The sequence below is a fragment of the Apiospora aurea genome, assembly GCF_038362705.1.
Source record: "Apiospora aurea strain CBS 24483 chromosome Unknown utg000008l_segment0_segment0, whole genome shotgun sequence".
Lineage (NCBI taxonomy): Eukaryota > Fungi > Ascomycota > Sordariomycetes > Amphisphaeriales > Apiosporaceae > Apiospora > Apiospora aurea.
In genome coordinates, this window is record NW_027117395.1 from 3489152 (window position 1) to 3512818 (window position 23667).

A 23667-nucleotide genomic window follows, 5' to 3' on the forward strand; every position below is an offset into this window, starting at 1 on the left:
CAGATCAACAGTGACTATACTGCTCAAGCCGTGTGATTTATCGAAGAATTATGTGGTTTGGGTATATTATATGGACGGCATGCCATAATACTCATCTAGCTCGCCTTCCGTAACGAATTATAGTGCTCGCCGAGCCCGTAGCCATGACGATAATACGCCAACCATATCGTCTTGCGCTCGCCTTCACCCTCACCACTCAGCTCGCCCGGATCAATCGTCTCGGTCCGCTGCTCCTGCACCACCTTAATCTCGACCCCGTACGACCGAGCGAGGGCCATGAGCTCCAGCTGCCCGCCCCACTCCGCCGTATCGCGGATCCTGTCCACGTAGCGCCCAAACTCATCCTCCATGAACGGCGCAAAGTCGTCCTCGTGCGCCCGCATGTAGTCCGTAGCCCGCTTGCGCACCGTCCGGTACGGCAGCTCCCCCTTCGTCGTCGTATCTTCCGAGCCGCCTCCGAGCGGGATCGAGCACTCCCGCAGCTGGTCCGCGACCGCCGAGAACAAGCAGTGCCCGTCGGGCTGGATCTCCCTTCTCGTCCAGGCCGTGGGCCTTGAACTCCTTCAGCATGTACGTCTTCTCGACCTTGCGGTGGTCTGTCATGTTGGCGGCCTCCTCCTCGGCGGCCAGGGCGGCGGCCTCCTGTTCGGCGGCGCGGCGGGCCAGGCGCTCCTTTTGCCGGTTGCGCTTCTTGCCCGGCTGTTTTTGTGGTTCTTCTTCGGCGGGGGGCTCGGATATCGAGGTTTGTTGCAGCTTCTCAGCTATGCCGTTCGCGTTGTTCGCCGTCTCGTTCGACGGTTGTTCTCGGGCCTCATCTCCGTCGTTTTGCTCCTCTGGCTCCGCGACGTCGTTCGACTCCCCCGTTGAGCGCGGCTATTTCTTGTTGCTGCCGCTCCCTCAGCCGTAGCTCGAGATGGGCGCACTCGTCATTGACGCCCTTGCGCGTCTTCTTGGTCGCATTCTTCTTCTTGCTCGTGATGCGCGACTGCAGGTCCCGCTGCTCTTTGCGGTGGCGCGCCTGGACGGTCTCTAAGCTTTCCGTCGCCTCCATTTTGTTGTGTGATATAGCCGGATCGATCTTCTATCTCCTGGAACGACGGTCTTCCAAGAACAAAACAGCATAAACCGATTGTAAGAAGCCCGAATCTTTGGGCGGGATTTGTTAAGCGTGGGGTACATTCGTCACACTCAATTGACCAGTTGTTGGTGGGGTTATGCTTGCTGATCTTCAAGCCCAAGGTCCACTTAAGAGGGGTCCAAAAATAGAGCCCTGCTAAGTAACACGGCCAAGCAACAACTGCTCGTCACAAGGTCGATGTCGCCTAGAAGTCCCAAGTCACCAGGACATATCATATCGAGTCTCCAAAATAGAAGGAATACATCGCGTGTCTTCATCAGAACTGCCTAAAAACGGCGGAAACACTGTACAGTAGTGTCCGAAGAGGTGTGAAATGGTTTTGTACAAGAACATTAAATTAGAAGGGCGCGCCTCTCTCTGTCTCGAGTCGAGGGCCATTGGTTTCCGGTTTTTGAAAACCCCAACCACACCCGGGTTTGTTCGCCTGCTTGGTCCTCCGTAAGATCAAGCTTTCCCACCAGATACAGACTCGCTTCTACTAAAGCGGCCTCCCTTTCCTTCCATTGCCTTTGCTTTGCTGGGCGATCATGATCAAGATCCCTCCCATTCCATTCCATTCCTATATTTCCATCCGCCCCCCCTTTGTTGGTATACACTGCTATATAGAGCATCCCAAAAGAACAAGAAAAAGAAGAACGAAGACGAGAAAATAAACACAAGAGAATACGCCATAAGTGAGCCTGTAACCTAGGTTAGGCGCAGTTCATCTGCCGCCATTTCCCCTTTTCCTGGCTGGATCGATTGTACAGAACCAAAAGAGACAAAACTGAGTACATGGCAAGGAAGGTTGGTGGGAAATCCTAGGGGTGAAAAGAAAAAGAGATCCAGTTGGCTTGAATAAGGAGCGTGTCGCAAGGCAAACGAGTGGACGGGACACCTCACGGGGTAGGTGGGTGGGTGAGTGGTCGTGCCTCGTTAGCCAGCTTTTTCCTCGAAGCTCCCAAAACTCCATAGGTCTTCGGTAAGAGACCCAAGGGTGGAAATGCCAAGCATTGCGGCCCAGCAATAAATGTAATCCATGATGCCCTGAAAGAAGGTGGCGGGTCATCAGGATGAGAAATCACACGCTCGGGGTATCTTCATCTGCATATCAACGCCAGGCGGATGGTTTCCCCATATTTCGCCTCTTCATCTCCTTCAAGTATCATTCACTCAGAATCCCTTGAAGGGATCGTCTCGGAAGTAGTCTTCTTCTCTCCTCATACTGCTTGCCGCGTACCAGTCGTCGGTGCCGCGCGTCGTCCGGGAGTTGAAGCTGTCCCGGTGGCGGCTGCGACTCCTGCGTCGGCGCACCTCCTTGCTGCGCCGCCGGGCTCGGTATTGCATCTCGTTGTGCTCTTCTGGGTACTCCTGCACGCGGGGGAACGCCAGAGGGCTGATAAATGCCTCCATGCGGACCGTTCCTATCGCCTCGAAGAAGTTGTTATCCGGGCGAGAGGATGCCTCGGACATCCGTACCGACCCATTGGTGCTCATACCCCATGTGGAGCCGTGGCTGGCGCTGGATGTGACAGCGTAGTTGTCTGGGTTATCAGCCGTAAATACACTGTTGCCAGCGTTGCTGTCGCTTGCGGTATGGTAGCTGCCCGGGCCGCCGCTAGGTCCAGAGAAGCCGCGGAACGACAAGGGGGGTGGGATGTGCCCACCCGTGTTGCTTCGCTTGCGGCCATGAAGCACAACCTGGTTGGCACGCTCATGAACCCTCTCAGTAGAGCGGTCGTGATACCGAGGGATGAACGGCGGTTCTGCCACTTCTCTCGAAAGGTCACGCGCATGGTTCAACGTACTCAAGGCCTCGGGCGTCAGTTCATCTTCCAGTTGCTCGGAAGAGACAGGCAAGGGTACCGGCCTAGCCAGTTCTGGGTGCTTTCCCTTAGTGATTCGGATAGAATCTCGAATGGTCGGCTTCTTGGTCCGCGTTACTGGGGGCTCATGAGCAGGAGCGGATGTTGGCTTGAGCAATGGCTGTGAAGGTGCCGGGGACAAGCTCTCCGGGACAGCCTGAGACGAATGTGCCAAGAAGGACAGAGAAGTGAGCCACAAGTAGTGCCTCTCAGACGACGTGGCCGTAAACTTGAGCGCCCGTTGAGGCGTCAGAATCAAGATGGAGCGGTTAAAAAGCTGGCCTGCACCCTTGGGGGGCTGGGTTGTCGTCTTTGACGTCCAAAACTGATTGAATGCTCACTTGAAATCATTGTTAGTAAGGTCAACATAGAAGAAACAGATCGGCGGGTAGACAACTCACGTTTCCGGCCAGACTTCCCCATCAGGGCGCTGCCCGAAGAAGGCTGCTTGCTGCTCCAAAGGATGGCTCTCTCATAAGGAGCCAGCCAAACCCATCGCTTGTGGCGGTCATTGCTGGTCTCGTCCGCCTTCGTATCGGCCATGCCAAACGACTTTCGGCGTCTGACATATTTGTACATCCATTCTCCAACCATCGTCTGTGCGATGGCGTCAACGACACCCGAAGCTTGCGGACCACTTCCAACAGATCCGACGTTAGTATTATCCGTGTTGGCAGTGGTTGTCGATGGCTGAGATCGGTGGCCTCTATACCGTCCAGTCCCGTAGCCACGGCCCTTCTGCGGAGTAGTGATGTCATTCTTCGGCAGAGGAGGTAGGATTGGGCTCTCAGGTGCTTCCTCCGAGGGGGTCATGGGAGGGGGCGAACTACCCCGCCGCCTATTCCTGGCAGTGCGTGGCATTGCTGCGGCAGACCGCACTTTTCGGATACTGTTGGATCGGGTTCTAGGGCCGCGCCGCGGGTAACTCTCGGTCGCATAAGTCGGGCTGCGCTGTGCCTCTCTGGGGGGCACTGGAAGTGAAAGGGGGTTGGCGCGAGCTTGCCCTTGCAGGAATGGGGAACGGAGGATCGAGGGGCTCCCCAAGACTTGGGCTTCTGGAGCGGCCGTGAGATGTAATGCCGCTCTGTATCAAAGCAGACTTGCGCATAGCACCAGCTCGCGTAGAAGAGTTCATTGCCTTCTCGCCAGGCCGGGCTACTGCAGGCATACGGCCAACGGTATCCCTGTCTTCGGCCAAGTTGTAGCTTCTGTACACCTCGGTAGTTCCAATGTGCTTCGCTGTACTCCTTCCATGTCTCGGGATGGGTGGCATGGTGTCCATAGTAGAAGTTGTAGCCGCAGAGTCTCGCGACTTGTGGCCGGCAGATGATGAGATCGGTTTAGGGGCCGATAGAGCTGTTTGGAACTCGCCATCACTCAAGTCACCGTCCAATAGCTCATCGGCTTCGTCGGAAGTTGCGCCATCAAAACCAGCGAACAGACTGCTGATACGATGGGGTCGCCGCACTGGTGCCTTTTGGCTCGACAAGGGGCCATCGTCATTGTTGCCTGGGTAAGCGTCTTTGATAACAGGCTCAACAGTGGACGGCGAAGCCGGGGGCGAAGAGGTAGGACCGTTCCTCGACGTTAAACGCCGTGGGTTTCGAGGTGGCAGATTGCCCGGAGTTGGGCTAAAGACAAGTCCATCGTCCGCATTTGAAACCGCAGTAGGCGCACTCGGCGAAGTTGGTCGCGATGAGATAGCTGAGGGGTGTAGATGAGGCGGTAATCGGTCCAAGCGCTTGTCCACGCGAATCTCATCTGTTTGGACAGCAATGGAAGTAGTTTGTGTAGTCCGCATAAGAGACACCTGGCAGCCGAAATCTTTGACGTACTCTGGCAGACGGTGCTCCTTCGGCGTCTGTGGCCGACTTGTAGGGGGATGAACGCTGATACTCGGAATCAACAGAGGGAGCATTTCAGGTTGTTCAGGAGATGGTGCTGGACTAAGCTCCCGAGGCTGTCGTTTGTCCGTTTGTGTAGATACTGTCGACATGCGAGTCCGCAAAACGGGGAATGTTTCGTCTTGCTGCAGCTTCGGGGTTGTGGGAGGACTGAGCGGTGCCTCGACTGTTTGCGACGCTGCAGATACCATCGACTTCGAGGAGGTTTGGGGAAGCTCGAATGGAACCGGCTTCTGAATGTGTACGCGCTTCCTTCGCTGGTTAGCCTCGATCTCTGTGTCGCCACGTGGTGGGCTTTCGACCTCGATGGGCTTCTCGATCTTGACCATTGGCTCAGGGGTTGCTGGTTTGACTGGTACGATCTTCGGCGAAGGCGGTGGAGAGAACTGCACACCCGTATCAGTGTATTCGGGCTTCGGTGGCGGTGTTGTTTCGTCGTCCTCGCGGATGCCACCCTCGAGCCTATCGAGTACGTTCTGGTTGATGTACATCCTGCCGCGGGCCACGCTACCGGGTCGCATCTGGCTTTCACTGCTCATGTCGCGCCGGTGAGTCTTCTGCAGGGACATCACGCTATCCCGGCTGAACTGGCGGTTGTGATGGTTAGACAGAACACTTTCCCGACCCAGGATGCTCTCGCGGCCGACAATGCTTTCCCGGCCATCCGGTTCTGTCTGGTAACCGTCGGAGTCGAAGTTGAGTTCATCCGCGAGGCTGTTCCCAGGCGCTTCAGTTGGAATCGTCGAGAATTGTATGCTGTATGTTAAGCTATTCGTTCGCACACTGGCGGCATCGTTGTCCTTGGCTTCTTCTCTGTCAGTCTCGGTGTTGGTCTGGCGATTAACCTGAGCATCTTGGAGGTTGGCGACCTCTTCAAGAATGGTCTTCATCCGAGCGTCTGCAACATGCAATCTTCTCTCATACTTGAGCTTCTCCTCCTCCCACTCATCCCTTTCTTTGGCCCACTGTTCATGCACTCTCTGCGAATCCTCCTCATGGCTGCGAACCTTCTTCTGTGCTGTTTCCAGTCGTTTCTTGGTGTCAGTAACGGCATCCACAGCTTCATCCCGTTCTCTGGCGAGCTCGCCCAGGGCAGAGGATGTCCCGCCCTCGAGGAGGGCTAGTTGGCGCTTGAGGGATCTGTTTTCTTTTGATGTGCTGAGAAGGGAGGCCTGTTCAGTCTCTTGATCCTGTTTTGTTGAATGCAGGTCCACCTCGAGCCTCTCGATAATTTTCAGCTTGTCTTCCTGGTCCCTACGCAGGTTCAAGATCTCTGACACCAGGTTGGCGTGCAGGGTCGGAGTAAACCGGCGTGGGTCAAGCATGCTGTAGGGTTCTTCCGCTGTCATAATCTTGGAAGTTCGCTTGGAACTCTTCTCCGTTGGCATCGGCGGAGGCGATGAGCTGGCTCCTGGAGGCGTGGCTGAACGGCGTGAGCGCCTCGATGCGCGCGACGATTTCCGCGATGGTGTCTGGTATGGTGTGTCCGAAGGTGTTGGTAGTGATGCAGCAACGGGGCTGCTCACCTCTTCGTCCGTCTCCCATGCAGCCATGATCTCTCCTGGTGAGAACGACTTTGTGTCACTCTGCTCTCGAGTCTGATCAAGAAGCCTCCTCAACACTCAAGTGCATATGGGTCGGAGCAACCATATAACCTACCCAATCGCAACTCTTCGGTTGGATAACTTATCTTTTCTCGAAAACCGATCCGAGCACGTCACAATATTGGATTCTAATGCTCCTTCCCCTTGCACTTAGTCAGTGGAGTGCCCTAAAACCGTTGACACATGCACTGCCCCCGGCATATAATCCAACTGTCCCCAGTGTTAGCATTAATGTGTCTCAATGGTCGTATCGGCACTAGAAGATCCCACGAAACACCCAGGGGCCAGCCAGTTTTTAGCGTTGCCAGGCCGCATTGAAATGGGAAATCGGAATTTAGAAATGGAATGATACGGCCAACGATTCAGTCGCACGGAGGCCCTTGCCGACCACGCAAGGCCACCCCTCATGAAGTTCAAGTACCGCCAACTATTGCAGCGTACTATAAGTAGCGCTGCTACCCTAAAGAGGATCTCGAGTAAGAAGAAAGAACTTACAGTTTCTTTTCGGGGCTAATGCCGGTTATTGCTCGGGACTCTTGCCGGAGTTGTCGTCCAGTGTAGCGTTCCCTGGTGCAGAGGGCGGGTTGGCGCGGCCCAGTCATTGGCCAGTCGTTTATTCTCTGGAGCTCGACGTTTCCAGGTAACGGTCACCGTTTAGCTTGAGGTTCTGCTGACAAGAACAATACGACCAGCGATAATGACGTGTGGGGGCCGTAGAGTTATAAGTGCGAAGATGTTGCAGTGAAAACCAGCAGGACTGACGAAGGACGTTGACGCATGAACTGCAATGGCACTCTGGTCAGTCTTGTCGCCCGAGAGACCGGGCAGTAGACAGACTGGACACAACAGAGACGTAGAGTTGAGACAACCCAGGCAACCTCAGTTCCCCGTCTAAGACCTACGTTTCGAAGTATGCTTTGCCAGCCTCTCCGGCAACGAAGGGGGGAAATAGAAAGTGCCTTTGCAATTGCGATTCCCCGCAGCAATCCAATTCGAGTGAATCAGCTCAATGTCGATTAGACCTTGGGCGGATTGGGTTTGTGGGTGTGGGCGACTTTTGGGTTGTAGATGAGTTATCGAGGTGCCTGGCCCAGTGAAGGGTTGCGCAAAAGGGTTTCACCCACGACGAAACAAGTCGGCAGTCGAGGGGCAGTCGTACATGGCACAGCACCGAGGCAGACTTGCGCGAGCACGGTTGTCAAGAGCTTCAATGGCAGAGCTCGGCCTGTGAAACGCAGCAAGAAAAGAAAAGATGATTGAACTCGTGGAGAGAGCTTCTTGCAAGCGCAAGCAAGGGACCAAGAGAGGAAGAGTGCGGCGCTAATTGTAATGATAATATCCACTTCCTTGCCCACTCCAGACGGACGGGCCAGACCTTGCCAGTAGTATTGGCGACGAGCGAAGAGAGAGTGCTGTGGTAGGTACCGTAGATGGCGATGCGGATATTGTACGCATCAGTGGGTGAGTGCTACTGCAGCTGCTGCGGCCCATACATAAGCGTGATGAGTAGTGCCATGTACTCCAGGTGTCCCGAGATGCACACGACTGGACAACCTGTTCCCCTACTGCCCAAGGTGCTCCCCGAGGTGCTAGCAGTCGATCCTAGGGTTGGTTGGCTTTCGGTTGAAATGCCGGGGTGGACAAGGATACCTTGGATACCAGGTTGATGTGCAGGCCGCTGGTCATTGCAGTATGCGGCATACAGCTTGCGCCGAATAGCGTGGCCCGTGGGTGCCGCGACGAGATCAGAGCGCGGAGTTCGCTTGCGATCGGTACATTGAATTGATTGATGGCGACTGAAGGAAGTGGTGGGCAAGAACCAGTTGGAGAAGTTCGGGGCAGGACAGCCAAGCGGGCTGGCGGGCAGAGATCAAATCAAGTCCAGTCAAGTCAAGTCGACATCAGTCACTACAGTGAAGGCCCTACTTTAAATTCGGTGTCGCCATATTATCAAGGTCTCGCGGGATGTACAGTACAGTTGGTAAGTAGGCAACTCTCCTTTTTTTTTCCCTGTTTCTGCATCAATCAATCCTACATGCACCTAGGTACGTAGCACTTGGAGGCGTAGGTTAGATAGTGTATGTCTGCAACGAATTGCATGCCGCAAAACACAACCGACAGAGTTTTGAGACCATGGCTTCCTCGTCGAAATGAGGGCCCCCTGGGCGCTGCAACGTCGTGTCTCTAAGCTCTGAGTCTCTGAATTTCCCAACGAGCCTTATCCCTTTCGAGTCTGGTGACCAGCCTGAGAGTGGGCGAGCTAAGGATTCGTCAGGGGCAGGGTGTTCCCAGAGCGGCGGATAGTAAGCAAGTACCAACTTTACTGAGTGCCAGGGGTTTCACTAATAGGACCCTGGAATTAACAGGTGATTGCTCGATGGCAGAAAAAAAGGAGACAAGACTGCTCGCTATACGTGTACGACCGACAAGCCTACTTGAACGAGTACATAGGTATGAGCCAATCGATCAAATGGCCCTCTCGCTCCAACGGAACCTGCCGGGGAGGATTACTGCCCCATGACGGCGAGATAGACCTGCCGACGGGAGTTCAACGCATCCGCAGCCAATTGATGCGTCCCACCTGCAAGTACGACTCAGGGACCTACTACTTAGTATACGCTTCCACCAGCCACGGCCAACCGAGTGCGGTTGGAAGGGGGAGAACTTCAGGAGATGGCCACGAAAAGAATACTGCGCATGTGATATGAGTGCAGCGCAGCATGTTCGTCCCGGCCGCGTCGCAGCGTTGCAATTCCCTCACAATGTTCCATAGGCTAGTGTTGTGAGGAATCACCTTCCATGCGGCCAACGGCTAAGCCCAATGCGAGTGAGGCTTTTCAGGTGACGTCGAATAAGAGTCCGGGTCACCGTCCATTACAAGAAGCGCAATTTCTCAAGCGCTGATCATATTGGATCGACTCTCCGTCAGTGCAAGCAAACGGTTCCACACACTCTCTGCTGCTTACCAACTTGGGCCAAGCAACCCCTGCAACATCTTGCGTGGCACGAACATCCCATCGCAAAAGCACACCATGAGAGCATGTACATCGTATAGCAGATAGCTGATAGCAAGGTCTTTTCTGCGGACAAAGTACCTACAAGCACAAGCATTCAGCTCCAATATGCAGTGATAAAGCAGGATTATGGCAAAGCACTGGACACGTTCGTCTGCTGCACATTCATCCATGCCCACGTACCCGATTGCCAGCGGACAACTTGAAGATGCGTGTGCCTTACCTCCTAACAGGGCAGGTGTGCAGGCACTAAATTGCCCTTGTGCGGGATGGTCAACCTCAAACGAAGTTGGGTGCGATAAGTCGCAGCTGGAAATTAGCAAGTGCCAGCGGCGTGCGTTAGTCGTGCATCCACCTCGTGGGATGGCTGGCTTTGGGCTTCGATGCAGTAAACAGCTCGCAGTCATGTTGCCAGCAATAGCACAATTACTAACACGTGTGTAAGTCGCGGGCAATATCCTATCAGTTGGACGCCGTGCGCGGCTCAACTGTCCCCGGCTCTTAAGACAGCTCGTTATTATGCCCAACAACCCTCATTGGGAACGCCACTAGGAACTGAGGGTGCCCGTGTAATACCAATACGACTTCAATGCTATTTTGATCATGACATGCAAGTACAAGTACGAACTTGAACTCACTTCATCCTAGAGGTCATCTCTGTGCACGAACGGGGGCGCAATCTGTCCCCATTCTCTCAAGCAATAAGGAGGAGAGGCGGCAGAAGGGCAAAGAAAGACCCTGATTTGATTAGCCATGCCGCGCCGCATGCCAGCCAAGCAAGAAGTCGTGCTGGTGAGGCGGTTGACGGTGACGGATCCCAACGTGTGCCATCCATACTCATCTCTCCTTCCCTTCCCTTCCTTTCCCTTCTTCCCTCTCACGGCCTAAGTCCGACAAAACTCTTCATCAGCATGCCAATATATCCGTACGCCTCATGCATTCAAGGTACTTACTCGACCCCACGTGCCGACGGGAACCTCTCCTCTCGAGTCACCTGTCAATGTCCGCAAACGAACCATCCTCCACATAGCATCCAGCACCCCCAGTCGTCGGCCCACTGTGACAGCCCACGATAACCTTGCAGGCGGCGTGCTGTGCATCGGTTACAGGCATCGAGTTGGCAGGTCCAAAAAGAAAACCATAGCAATAAGGTTGGCTGCTGCGGGTGGGACCTACCCGAGACTGGCCTTGATCATCAATTGAAAAAATGGAGTTCCAATCTACGTAATCAATCAGGACCTTCCGCCTCCAAAGTTTGGTATGCAATAGGAACATTACGTGAGAGTGCCTTGTTGTCTATCATTGGGGATTGATCAACGCCGATTCTGGGTGAGCCAGTGCGGTTTTCATTTGGCCTTGAGTACCGCCGGCTAATCAGATCAACAAACAGCCGTCGAGCCAGAAGCGCCATGCCGACAGGCTCGTGGCTTTGGTCAGCTCAGCGGCGTGCATGCCCTGAAATCCTTTGTCGCTACCAAATCGCCGCTCTCGGTATCCTGTCGGACTTACTGCCCCTTTTCGACGATAGGTTGTGACGGGCCAGGCGTGGTCACACAATTTGGGGCCTTCGCAACCAACAGCGGCAACGGCTCAAACTTCCAGGCATCGGGGCTTCTGGCCTTTCCCACCAATCTCCGACATTCCCGTCCCTCCGTCTCAATTAGGGTCAAGCCTATCGTACTCGATTGGCCTAAACCCGATTCCCAAGAGAATCTTCAACGCATGCAAGGTTGGTATTAGTTGAAAACAGTGCATATCGGAGGGCGACAAGTGCAAAGAGAGGAGAAAGAAAGAAAGGGAGAACACCCCCATCGACACCCAACGCCGGCAAAGGAAATGACGCGCCTCGGTCTATAATACCTAATACCACCATCCCAGTGAGGCCAACGTCTGTGTGTATTCTGGATCTTCGTCCAAGGTTCCATTGGATGGCACTCTATTCCAATTTTTTCCAGCGAGAAACAGCGCGGCAGCGCGAGAAAAGGGTTAGGCTGCGACGAAGAAAGGCAGGCACGAGGACGGTGGCATCGGGATCAGTCCGTCCCAAGATTCAACTCGACCTGGATTCAAGGCCCTTCTGTGCGTCCTTCACGTTTCTTCGCCGTCCGTCCGTTTTGCGACTTTGCTGCATCTTTGGTTTTCATTTTCCTTCGATATCCCACTTTACCCCGGGAAGCACGGCCACTCATTAGGTGAAAAGAAACATGCAAGCCAGCGGCCTAGTTACATGTAGTTACCAGATTTCGGTTGATCAGGTCGAGCGGCGGCACCCTCGCCCGCTTCCCCGCCCTCGCAAAAAGCTGCTATCAAATGGTGTTAAAAGCTGCAAGCCAGATCACATCGAAGTAACCCCCTCTTGATTAGCTAGCTGTAGATCGTGAAACGGCAGGAATTCCAAAAAGAGAAGGAAAAAGGCAATTCAGCCCGTCTAAAGGCTGGTTCGTGGCTGGCTCAGTCTAGATGGAACAGCAGCAGTTTTCTATGTGTTACGGGACTAAATCAACACCAAACAGGACCGGCTAAAGAACCATCGACACACTATCCAACCGTGCCGTGGCGGCCCGTCGGGGCCTGGGTCTGCCTACTAACAATATTCATTGAGTGGCCGCCACTTACTAGTCGTAAGTTCTAGTTCACGAACCGCTCGGCCTAATGACTTCATATACTCCGATTTCCAGTTTTGTTCCCTGCTGCAAACTATCCTACCAAGTTAGAGCCGGCTGCGGTCGAGAAATAAATTGAATCATTGGAAATCAATGTCCAACAGAACCTCACCAATCTAAAAACTCACTCCTCACTCCCTCCATACCCAAAGCGGCGGATGGTGCACTTCCGATTCGCCACACTACGCCGGGGGCCACAATTACTTACAAACATGTATATCAGGTTCACGGTAAGGCTGCTGCTCCCATCGACTGAGTAGCATGGCCTCTCTAGCCTTTGCTTTTGGCACGTCAAACGCGAGATTGTGCAGACCCTGTGCATAGACCAGTTCCTAATATAACACTTTCCTAAATGTATGCTGCAGAGCGACGGTGAACGTTAGCGTGTTCACCGTCCGGGTCGTCCGTCCCTGAGCGAGACACGACTTGGGGGAGAAAAAGAAAGAAGCCCAGCATAAAAAAAGCACATATGTACTACAGATTATGTGCTGACTGCATACATATGCACGTTTGATGGGGGGCTTATGAAAGACACTTGATGAGCAAGAAGAAAGAAAGAAATAGATGGGCCCGTAATTACGTGACCAGGCCACATTCCGCATTCCAAGTCCAGAATGCCGGTAACTTGGAATTTACCTGCCCTCGCTGATGATATCCTAATATGAAATGCAATAAAGGTGTCACTAAACGGCTGCTGCTCATGCGCTCACGCAATCAATATTGACCGGAAACGGTTTTGTGGCTAAGAGAAGTCTCGGATCAGAGGAGAGATCACTTTAACTTTTGGCCTCTCCGTGTAACCAACCCCAAAGCAAAACACACACAAAAGGCAAACCATTCATGCAACATGTCCTAGACACAGCCCGTGCTTCGTCAACATGAATATGCTTAATACAGGCCGTTGGGTTTAGAAAGTCGGGCTCCCCTTGCATGCTTCGCTCTCGCTCTCTTCTTCCAGGAGGAGCTCAATCCCCCCCTTTTCCTTTGCAAGGTGGATGCTTAGGGAGACCCCCAGCATCAATCTCGATAAATCATATCAGGCTGTTGGTTACTGTTACTGACCGGGGGTGTTACCGGCTCTCTGGGACTGGAAGGTCGCATGCATGCAACAAAGCAAGCAAACAAAACATTGCTCCTCGTAAACCACGCGGTCGGGCCACTGAGGGCCGAGTAAGGAGGCGCCGAAGTGAATGATTTTGACGTGAGCAGGCAGCAAACTTGCAGTTATATCACCCATCGTCTCGGTTGCCCCCATTTCATGACACGAGGTTTGTACAAACATGTGTGTAACCTGGCTAAACAGCTAGTTGAAAGAAAGAGGAACAAACCAGCAGAAGATACAATCGGCTGGACCTTCTCCTCCATCCCGTGTCTTCCCCGTCACCCCTGCACTACATCAGTACATAGCCTGAGATGACGGTTCGGTGTGATAACGAAAGGCGATGGAAGATTGGAGCCGGACTAGAATCGTCTGATCTGATCCCCAACGATCAGTCTACAATCAATGGTAAGCGAGAAAAATTAGGGCAACCGTTATTTGTCCCGATTTGGAAGAGAATGTGTGTGATTCCATGCTTCCACCACACACATGGCGTTCCCACTGCTCACATGGCTGCATGGTCCGGGGAGTGTCCGCGAGGCTCGAACCGAGGTCAAGACACCCGTGTCTCTGATGGAGGAGCTAAGGGCTCAGGCCCGGCGTTCCTGACGATCATTCCAAACGAGAGAGAGCGCGCGAGAGAGTGTCAATTCAATCGGTCGGCCCTTGCGTCCGCTCTGTTCTCGGATCACTTAGCCAGCCCTGCGCTTTCCCTCGCCTATGATGATGGTGCGTGCGATTAGAATAGAGGGTCCCCTCTTCTTGATTTTTCTTCTTCTTTGATATGTATTCACAAACCCTTGGCGGCTTCAAAAATTGACGAGACAGATCACGTAGATACTTGGCATCCGTATGTGTATCAGGTTAGGAGTGATCGGCAATTCCAGGGCAAGCGTCCCTCCACTAGGCGGCGGGAAAGAGTTGATACACCGGATGACTCGCCGCATACATTTTTTGACAAATCCCAAGTCAAGACTTGGTTCACGTCACGGGAGCGCGGGTCCGATAGGTAAAGCTCTCCTCTCCCACAACTGGGCGGTCACAATTCCGTTCTTACGGCAGTGCTAGCTCCCGCACCGTTCAGAAACGCAAGACGTTGGCAAAAGGGATGAGCCGATCCGGGACCATAATATGTATCAAACATGTATTTATCTCTCAATCGATGGAGGCACTAAACGGTGAAGCGGTTGTTCGTGGACTCAGATGGACAGGTTCAGCTTGCGGGAGGTGAAACATTTGATCCAGCGCGTACTGGTAATTACTACAACCGTTTCTTGGCACAAGGAGGATGACCCCTGGAACTCAATATCTCGGAAATGTTGCCGTTGCTGATGCTCCGGTATGTGGTCCAGGTTGCGGGAGACTTCGGGTTTGGCTCGCCATTGGGAGTTTATTCTGGCACAGCTCACATGGTCTAAACCACAGCTGATGCGTACTGGATATGATGATCCAGAGGTCACCAAACTGATGACATGGAAGGGGCCATGTGCATTGTGCCTCGACCAAGTTTTTCGGTGAGTACGTGTTTGGACTTTCTGTGCAATAGATACCTAGTTATGCCATGGAGGATAGGAACTCGTGAGAGTATTGGAAACCTATACCAACTCGATAAGCAGGAAATGCAACCGCGGTTCTGATACAGTGTATATATGCAAATAAAATGACAATATTTTGGGGGTGTTTATAGAATAATATTGCCGACGAACTTAGCCGTAAGATAAGTTCGAGTTCAAGGAAAGGTATTAACCCTCTAGACATGCGGTATCGTAGATATCGACTTGCTCAGCACCACGGGATACTTGTCCAAGCTTTCGTACCACTGGATGATACTTCCGATCTAGTAAATAGTTAGCTAATAGTTGATCAATATAGAATACCGCATATGAACAACATCCCCAGAAGACGGAAGCGAGAAAAGGGGGGGGTTCACCATACCAGAAAAGCCCAGCTCCCGATAAACGTCGCCAGAGTAGACGCGTATTCCACCCCTTCATCCTCGATCGCAAACCCCAAAGCACCACAGGCCGTAAACCCCAGCGCCCCGACGAGGTTCCACAGTCCAATATGCCAGCCCAGCACCTTCGGCGCCGGCCGGTACCAGCTCGGCTGCACCTCGAGCATGAACAGGCAGCCAGACACGATAAAGCCTGTGCCGCCCACGACCTGCGGCAGCCAGAAGATGCCGTTGGCCACCGGCGCCGAGAGCGCGTCGAAGATGGGTGGAAGGCCGGTGAAGCCCGAGACCCAGAACACGGTGGCGCCGACGAACTGGGCCAGACAGGCCAGGAAGCCAATCTCGCGGAAGTAGTGCGTTGTGAGCTCGTTCCACGTGGGCCACCATTGCTGTTTCTCTTCACCTCTGCCGCCGCCGTCATCTTGCGTGACTTTGGGGGAGGAGAGAAGGGACCGCTTGTTGCTGTGGTGGTGAACACATTGACTCGGATGCGGACGTAGACTGAGCCGATCACCCGCTCCTTCTTCGGCAGAGCGAGTAGCAGCCGTAGTCTCTTTTTCGAGAGCCCAGCCGAAGCAGTCGGTGCAGTGCTCGTTGACGGCCTCGAGCATCAACAGGACCGAGCCCAACTCGAAAACCGTGGCGCCGATGAAGGCCGTGATCCCGCCTCCCAAGCTCGCCTCGTTCGCGAACGCGGTGGACGGGTCTTGCAGTGGCAGCCAGACGAAGAAGGCGTTGATGACCCAGATCACGCAACCTAGGAAGTTCATTTGGTCAGAAATGATGTTGCGACCCTTGACCCCCTTTTTTGAGAAGTAGAAAGGGGAAGGGGGGTGGGAGAGACAACTTACCTATTGTGAACATGATAGCGACATCGTAAGATACATCCCATACCGGATACCTCACAGCCATCCTCCAGATTCCGCTTAGGATCTTTCTTGGAGCATTCGTGGCCTTGGGCAACTCCAAACCTGTCCCCGCCGGATGCGACGGTACTCGGACAGCCACAGCATGTCTCCCCTTACGGTTATTGCGCGTCTGCCAGACATGATAGGCGGTACCCGGTGATGGCTTCTCGGTTGCAGCAGCTGTTGCACTGCCGTCGGTGGTAGTAGTTCTACTATTCGCATTGCTCGGTGTCGGCGATAAGCTGTTTCTCCTTCCATCCTCCACGGAATGGTGGTATGGACTTCCGGTCGCTGCCCTGCCACTCCGACTGACGGCTACGAAGCCAGCAGTGGGGTTGAGAAAGGAGACGGGGCCCCTGATATGGAGGGCATGCGACGGACAACGGCCAAGCCTCCTCCGTGGCCCCGAGGGAGCATGAGGCGACATGATGTTCAACGCCAGTCGTCAACGTATTCCTACTACACACAGATACACCACGTTCCCATGGCCCTGTCGACAAGCAGCTGTGCTGGCTCTAGGTTTGGCGTTCCATTAAATCCAATGATTCGTACCAGTTCGAGTGTGTCGGGGGTTATGTCCCGGCTCCAAGCACCTTTATCTGTTATTTATCTCGCCAAGTTTATGATGTTGAATGCACGCGATGCAGGGCGCCGGCAGGTGGTATCTCAGTGCCTCTTTTATGTTGTAGGATCTGGTGTTTTGACGTGAGGAGCCGGTCACGGGCATTGCTACGAACAGCCGCATTCGCCCGATTGGATGGCTGGTCATGCCAATCGTCCGGCGGTCATATCTACGTAATCGGTGCCTTTCTAGGCGATTCACTCAGCCTCAACAACCAAACACCGCATATGACTTTCATGTTGCACGCTGCTTCGTCTTGCTAGTCACCATCTAGCTATTTCAGTAGGGCACGGTCATGTTAGCTTCGACTGATGGGCTGGCGCTTCAGTTGCGCCTCGTTCTTCAGTAACCAGGCCAGTTCATCTACCTCACTGATGTACTTGCATAGCGTCAACCCTCGCGACTCCTGCCTCTCTTTAAGACTAGGAACAACACCCCCCCGGGGAAGCACTATGCATGCCTTGGGCACATGAAAAGACCATGGAGAACTTTTGCGTTAAGTCAATCTGTGGGGATCATGGCCATCCGGCTGTTTACTGCCCCTGGTTTCCCATTTCTTGGATGCCCCGGTTTGGCCCCGATGGCTCTACCCCCTAACTGCATAGCAGCTGGCTTTCACGCAGGCGCTCCTTTATATCCACCACCCCGAGCATAGCGAATCGGTCGTCAGTGCCTCGGGTCCACCCATGTCCTCGGCACTACCCGCATCACCGGCAATAACAAGCAGGGCCCCTTTCGCGTCGGATATACGAGAGGCGGGGTGCTTGGGCAGAGATGGTTGGGCAGATGGGCATCCATCAACCCAGTTTCCCACGAAGGCCTGAGCCGTTCTATTCCCGGGCTCCGTTGAAACGTCCCCGGTAATCTAGCCATTGGTAATCTCGGGCTCGCGTGGTTTGACGCGAAGGGAGGGTCCGAAGCGGAGGCAAGTGGATCACGTTCCCGAACTCCGTCATGGCATCGTATACCTATACTTACTTTTGCCGTTGGGGACTCGAGAGCCGGGGAAATCTGACGAATTCCTCCCTTGGGATGGCGAGCTCGGCACGCGGTATGGGAATGCGCAAGTGGGTAGAACTTCTCTGCACGTAAGATTCATAGGCAGTTTGGTGTGCGTGGAAGTATTCCGCACAAAAGTACGGTAATGGGACAACGACCAGGAACCATCTGGCACGGCAGTTTCTACCTGAATTGCCGAGCGCATGTGTGATATCTTTTCTAATATTACGATAAGCCCGCAAGGTGTCGCAGAGGTATGATGAAAGTGTACTGCACTTGTTGATAATCTTGAATGTATCTAAGATCCGGCACCCGTTCGTCGATCCCATGCAGCCTCCGTATACCGAACATCTCATATAACAGATATATGTGCTTATGGTTTCACGAAAGGCCAATGCAACACGGAAGTGCAACGTGGACTAGGGAACGTTTGCATGCCAAGATAGGGGTATGAAAAGCCTTTTGTTGGGCCGGATGGCTGGAGTTACAGAATAACAAACCAGAGCCCATGCCGTCCGGCAAAAACTCATAGAAAATGCCCATGCTTACGAAAGAAACGTTGCATGCTCTGCTTACAGTACGTGTCAAGAAATGTTAGCCCCCCCCCACTGTTTCCCGAAAGGCAATAGAATGCCATGCCCTTTACCGTATATTCTAGGCCGGTTTGATCAAAAGTTAACCTTTGCAGGCATAGATTTTCCCACTATACTTTAACTTTTCGGTAAACAGTGGAGGGGGGCTAGCATTTCTTGACACGTACATACTGTATGCCTGCATACTTATTCGGCCCATTCCTCGGGCATGCAAAAGCAGACCTTGAAAGGTGGGGGATGACATAGATATGGCACAGATTTGCAGTCCCAAGTTGTTGGAGACAAAAGGCCCAGCTCGGCATTCGCTAGGCTCCCAGACCTCCAGACCTGCAAGGTAAGCTTATTGCCGAAAAAGGACCTCCCCCACCTGTAACCCCGAGTGAATACAATTCCTCGATCATCAACAAATCAGGATCTCGGCACTTAATCAAACAAAACACCCCCACGGCGGCTCGGTCAACGGATCCAGGAAGGATGACGGACGCTACACCACTTCCAGGCGTCCAAGCGCTGCTCTTCGACGTGTTTGGCACCGTCGTGGACTGGCGCTCGACCGTCGTGGCCGAACTGATCAAGCGCGACAGGGAAAAGAGAGATGCTCCTGCCTCCTCCTCCAACTCGTCGCCCCCTTCGCTGCAGGCCCGCCTGGCGGAGCTGACCGACCAAGACTGGGCGACATTTGCGCAGCAGTGGCGGACCAGCTACGGCACGTTTACCAAGGGGTTCGTGCCGGGCGAGACGGCGTGGAAGGACATCGACACGCACCACTACGACAGCCTGCTCGAGCTCCTCGAGCGCTGGGGCCTGGCCGGGCTCTTCCGCGACGACGAGGAGACCCGGCCGCTCAGCCTGGTCTGGCACCGCCTGCAGCCGTGGGCAGACACGGCCAAAGGCCTGGCCCTGCTCGGGACGCGCTACACCACCTCGACGCTCTCAAACGGGAACCAGGAGCTGCTCCGGGACCTGAATGAGCACGGGCAGGGGCTCGGCTTCCGCCGGCTCATCTCCGCGGCCGACTTCGGGGCCTACAAGCCCAACCCCAAGACCTACCTCGGCGCCGTCGAGGCGCTGGGCCGGCAGCCCGGGGAGTGTGCCATGGTGGCGGCGCACCTCAACGATCTCAAGGCGGCGCGGTCGTGCGGGCTCCGGACCGTTTATGTAGAGCGGCCTCGGGAGGAGGACTGGGCGTCTCAGCCAGATTTGATCGAGGAGGCTCGCTCCTGGGTCAACGTATGGGTGTCCGCCGACCAGGATGGGTTCGTAGAGGTTGCGAGACAACTTGGGATCTCCGGGTAGGAGGTGATATCCAGATCGTCGACTTGGTGGAACGCATCGAGATCATAAATCCGTCCGTCCTTGCTTACAGCTTCGGGAAATAGTGGTGGTGGGGGGGTTCTTAACACATGGTTGGTGCAAGAAATCGAGAGTCGGTGAAGAAGGGGAGTTGAGTAGGTAGTGGTCAGCCCGTGGCCAAGCCTTTTCTCCCGCACCACTATTCCACGTGCGATGCTAGCTGGTTACACAGATAACCGGAGTAAATCAAGTGAGACAACCCAGAGTCATCTGCGTGCGTGTACGTCGAGCGAGCGTGCCGAACCTAGCGTACCCGGGGGTGGACTCCACGGTGACGGGTGTCTGCCTTGTTCGTTCAATAACGAAGCGAATACAGGTCCCACGTGCACATTACTGTACCTATCGTATCGTGGGGTGCGAGTTAACTCTTCCGTGTTTGCTATAAGTATAGCATACAGGTACATGTAGCTTGCCAGCCACTTTGGGGGGTTGCTAGACCCAGTTCATGCTCGGTATACATAATTATAGCTGGACGACAATAATAGCCTAAAGGCGTCTCCGCGGACGGTAAGCTGCATGAATCGCAAAAAAACAAACCTTGGCGTGGCTGGCACCAGTGTATGTCAGTCATCGGGCTTATTTCTCGACCACCAACAAGCAAATCAGGACCGTCCCATTCGGCAATCCAATGTAGAATAACGCACAACGTGGGTGTGTGCCACCACCTAGACATTTCTTTCACCGTTGAATGTAACTCCCTCTGGCAAAGCGGTCAACATGCCCAGCATGGAAGGCAAGAGGAGGTGGTCCTATATCCGAAGTGCTTAGATGTACCGTTTCGGGGGGCGAAGCAAAGATGGGGTGAGAAAACGCGAGAAAGAGAGAGAGAAACAGGGAGATCGAGGCCGTCATGCCTCGAGGAGCAGAGAAAGGCTCGGCGAGATGAGCCGATTGCAAACGTGACCGGCCAACTTCGGCCACTTGCCGGGCCTTGTCGCACAAACAGTCCAGTGGCTATGGCGGCGATGGCCCAGACGCGCTCACCCCCACGAGACGCCTAGTCCACCACATCGCTCACGCTGGGGCTCGTGTATCCATCTCGGCACGGATTGATAGGCAACGACGGACCAAACGCTATGTGAGGAGTTACTGCTTTGCAGATACACGCTAGCCAATGACCGTGCTGTCATCCCTCCGATTGTTGGAGGTTGGCTCGTGAACTCCCATAATAAAGTCCTTGGGCATCGCAGGCAACGTGACAGTGAGCCCGGATGAGTCCGTGGCTGAACCATAGTAGGTACGCCAGGTCCGTCTGTACGTTGAGGACGGCTGGGTTGGCAGTCAGTTGTAGAGGCACGCATGGTGCCTCTGCAGGGGCTCAGCAACGAAGATCGTGAACCACACTTCAGCTTGCTGAGAAGAGCAAGAGGAGGGTGCATGTGTGAGAGCGATACGATCTCGCTGAACCTTCCTGGCATTAGACGCTTGCCGCAGCAATCGGGCCAAGACCAAAAGCATTGTCTCTGCCATGCTTGATCTCTGTGAGGAAGCGGTCCCGACAGAATGGATTGTCTGATATCTCGTTTCGTTTAGGTATGCAAGGTTAGCAGGAAGGCATGGAACGGCTAGGGTAGCAGGACAAACTCCTCACGCGCAAGCAGGGGGTTGAGGCTCAGTTGAAAACGGCAGGAAGGAAGGTGGTGCATTTCATATCATCGATCTCTCTCCTTACGAGATAACCATGCTCCAGGCCATGCAGGCAAGTACTTGACTGCGTCATGGCTGCTGCAGCCACACTGGTCTGCTGCAACGCGATGGATCGTGTTCAAGCAAACATTCTCCCATCTCTCCCGGTCTGGTCTTTCGGGAAACGAGTACAACATGCTATGGCATGCCGTCAGGCATGTCATACTGTGCTCGCGTAAGTAAAGCAAGTACATACATGCATACCTATACGTGTGTATTAGTAGGCAGGTAGTAGTAATCTGGTTGTTAGATATTTGTGGCGCCATGTCCATGATCGGTCATCAATTTTATGGATGGTGGGCTGGTGGGGTTGGAGTGGCAGCTCGTCTTTTCTCCGATCCCCGACCCTGTTATATAAGGAATTTGGGATCACTCACTATCGGCCTAGCTTCCGGTATCCAGTTGTTTTGTATTTTCTCCTCCTTGGGTTCTTGTTTCGCCGTCTCTCTGGACCTCGGCCGGGTCGGGAGCGATCAGTTGATACTACCATGTACGGAGTAGGTGGCTATGTTAATTGCATGTAGGCAGCCTTTGTCACATTGCAATGCGTCAATGCCGTGCGGCAAGCGCTGGTAGGCAGCAGGCTCTTCCAGCCCGTTAGAAACGTTCAAGCAGGTGCGTGTGCCTTGGTGCCTTGGCTGGAGACGGGTGTTTTGCTTGTGCCCACCGTAAGTCGACCGTCACAGCACAGCACAGCAGGCAAGGCCGCTTGCTATAATCCCTTCGCGCGCACCCGCAAGCGAGATGTGATATATTCCTGCTATTGGGCGGCTCGACGCTGAGCTCTGCCCTATCATATCCCCCATCCTCATTCCCATTCCCAACCCCGACGCGGTTTCCGTTCGACCCCGTCGGCCAAAAAGTCCAAATCCGCGGCCATCTCGGCGTTTGGGCTGCTGCTGCTGCTGCGGGGTTGTGTGAAGACATCTTCGTACGTATGGCATGTATGGGTACGACTACTGTATGTCTAATGCCGGTTTGTCGATCAAAGGCAGTCACCAGCCGTGCGGTGCGCTTGGGTTTTCCTTTTCCAAGATCATCATTGCATCCTGCAACCAGCGAACCCGTCGATAACTCGGGTCGTGGTCGTTGGGCAACATCCGGGAAGGGAGAGAGGGAGGGGGCAAAAAAAAGTAGCAACAGCTGTTCTGATGCGATACGATACGTAATATTCTGAGTCGTGGTCGGGCAATTAGTATGGCTTCGTTATTGTTCCTTGTCCGTGTCCGCCGTGGTAATGGCTCTCGCTCCGTGGCTGATTGTTCCGAGTGCCGTAATTACAATAGCCACTGTAACCTGGAATCTACACCCCAACTGACCGAACAGGACTGCTGCTTTCCCACAAAAACCGTAACGGCCTCCGTAGCCAGGGATCCCTGAATGATATGCAGACCCATCCTGCATTTGATTGCTTTTATCGCTTCATTCCGCGGAAGAGGACAGTCACTTCATATCTGGTAAACAGCAGCTTGAACGGGCTGCTGGGTCATTGGCCCCAGAACAGGCGAGGCGTTATTGTGACTGTGCAGCCAGCCCATGTTCGCTCTTGGCTACGATCCAGTCCCTTGGATACTTCCGTACTTTTTAGTCGCGCTCTACTAATGTAGCATTCCAAGCTCTTTCTTTCTACTTATATATTGCCTACCTGCTACTATAATAACTCGAGGCCTGACCTAACCTGTTTGTTGTCCTTCTAGATTAGATCCGTGGGCATAAACATGGGTTGCACAGTCACGCCGGGCGCTATTGGTACTGTCTGACCTAACGACATCACAAGCAAGCGCGTGTGCTGTGCGATAGGACCTATCATATGCCCTTCTGCAACGCCAACAACAGCTTTTTTACACAGACCTCCCACCGGTGAAGTCTCCGGCTCCGTGCGATCTTCTCAGCCACTGCTGGCCCTCTTGTTTTGTCAGTCTTGTTCGCTTAGCGTCACCTGCCCAACAGAAGAGCGCGAGACAAACGGGTGGGAGTAGGAGGGAATAAAGAAAGAGAAGCGAACATGGCAAAGGTAACACCACGCGCATAAGGAACAAGCGCGGAAAAGCAGGCCAATAAGGTTTCGGGGGTCGTCAGCCATACGGCATAACGGAGTATCTGTCCGTCTACCTACCCGAGTGAGACCTGTCGCAACGCAACGCATAGAACACAACATAGCATTGCAACATTGGAGGATATACTCTCTGCCTCTTTTTGCCCCCGTTAGCTGTTCATACAGGGACACTACTGATGTACATGCATGACATGATGGCTTTGCGTGCGAGGTCAACTTCCTCCCCAAGT

At 53.9% G+C, this 23667-nt stretch overlaps 4 protein-coding genes across 4 annotated transcripts; 1 reads left to right on the forward strand and 3 right to left on the reverse strand.

The window, feature by feature from the left end:
* Window positions 1-95: 95 nt before the first annotated feature.
* Window positions 96-1051, reverse strand: PG986_012538 (uncharacterized protein; the record flags this gene model as incomplete). Its single annotated transcript, XM_066848760.1, has 3 exons — window positions 96-552; window positions 575-786; window positions 857-1051. The coding sequence occupies 3 exons, from the start codon at window positions 1049-1051 to the stop codon at window positions 96-98; spliced, it is 864 nt and encodes a 287-aa protein (XP_066695456.1).
* Window positions 1052-2290: 1239 nt separating this feature from the next.
* On the reverse strand, window positions 2291-6439 carry PG986_012539 (uncharacterized protein; the record flags this gene model as incomplete). The annotated part of the gene is made up of 3 exons (XM_066848761.1): window positions 2291-3318; window positions 3384-3943; window positions 4005-6439. The coding sequence occupies 3 exons, from the start codon at window positions 6437-6439 to the stop codon at window positions 2291-2293; spliced, it is 4023 nt and encodes a 1340-aa protein (XP_066695457.1).
* Window positions 6440-15016: 8577 nt separating this feature from the next.
* PG986_012540 (uncharacterized protein) lies at window positions 15017-16555 on the reverse strand (the record flags this gene model as incomplete). Its single annotated transcript, XM_066848762.1, has 3 exons — window positions 15017-15103; window positions 15202-15977; window positions 16072-16555. 3 exons carry the CDS (start codon window positions 16553-16555, stop codon window positions 15017-15019), a joined length of 1347 nt encoding a protein of 448 aa, XP_066695458.1.
* Window positions 16556-18816: 2261 nt separating this feature from the next.
* Window positions 18817-19638, forward strand: PG986_012541 (haloacid dehalogenase; the record flags this gene model as incomplete). Its single annotated transcript, XM_066848763.1, has 1 exon — window positions 18817-19638. One exon carries the CDS (start codon window positions 18817-18819, stop codon window positions 19636-19638), a length of 822 nt encoding a protein of 273 aa, XP_066695459.1.
* Between the last annotated feature and the right edge of the window lie 4029 nt (window positions 19639-23667).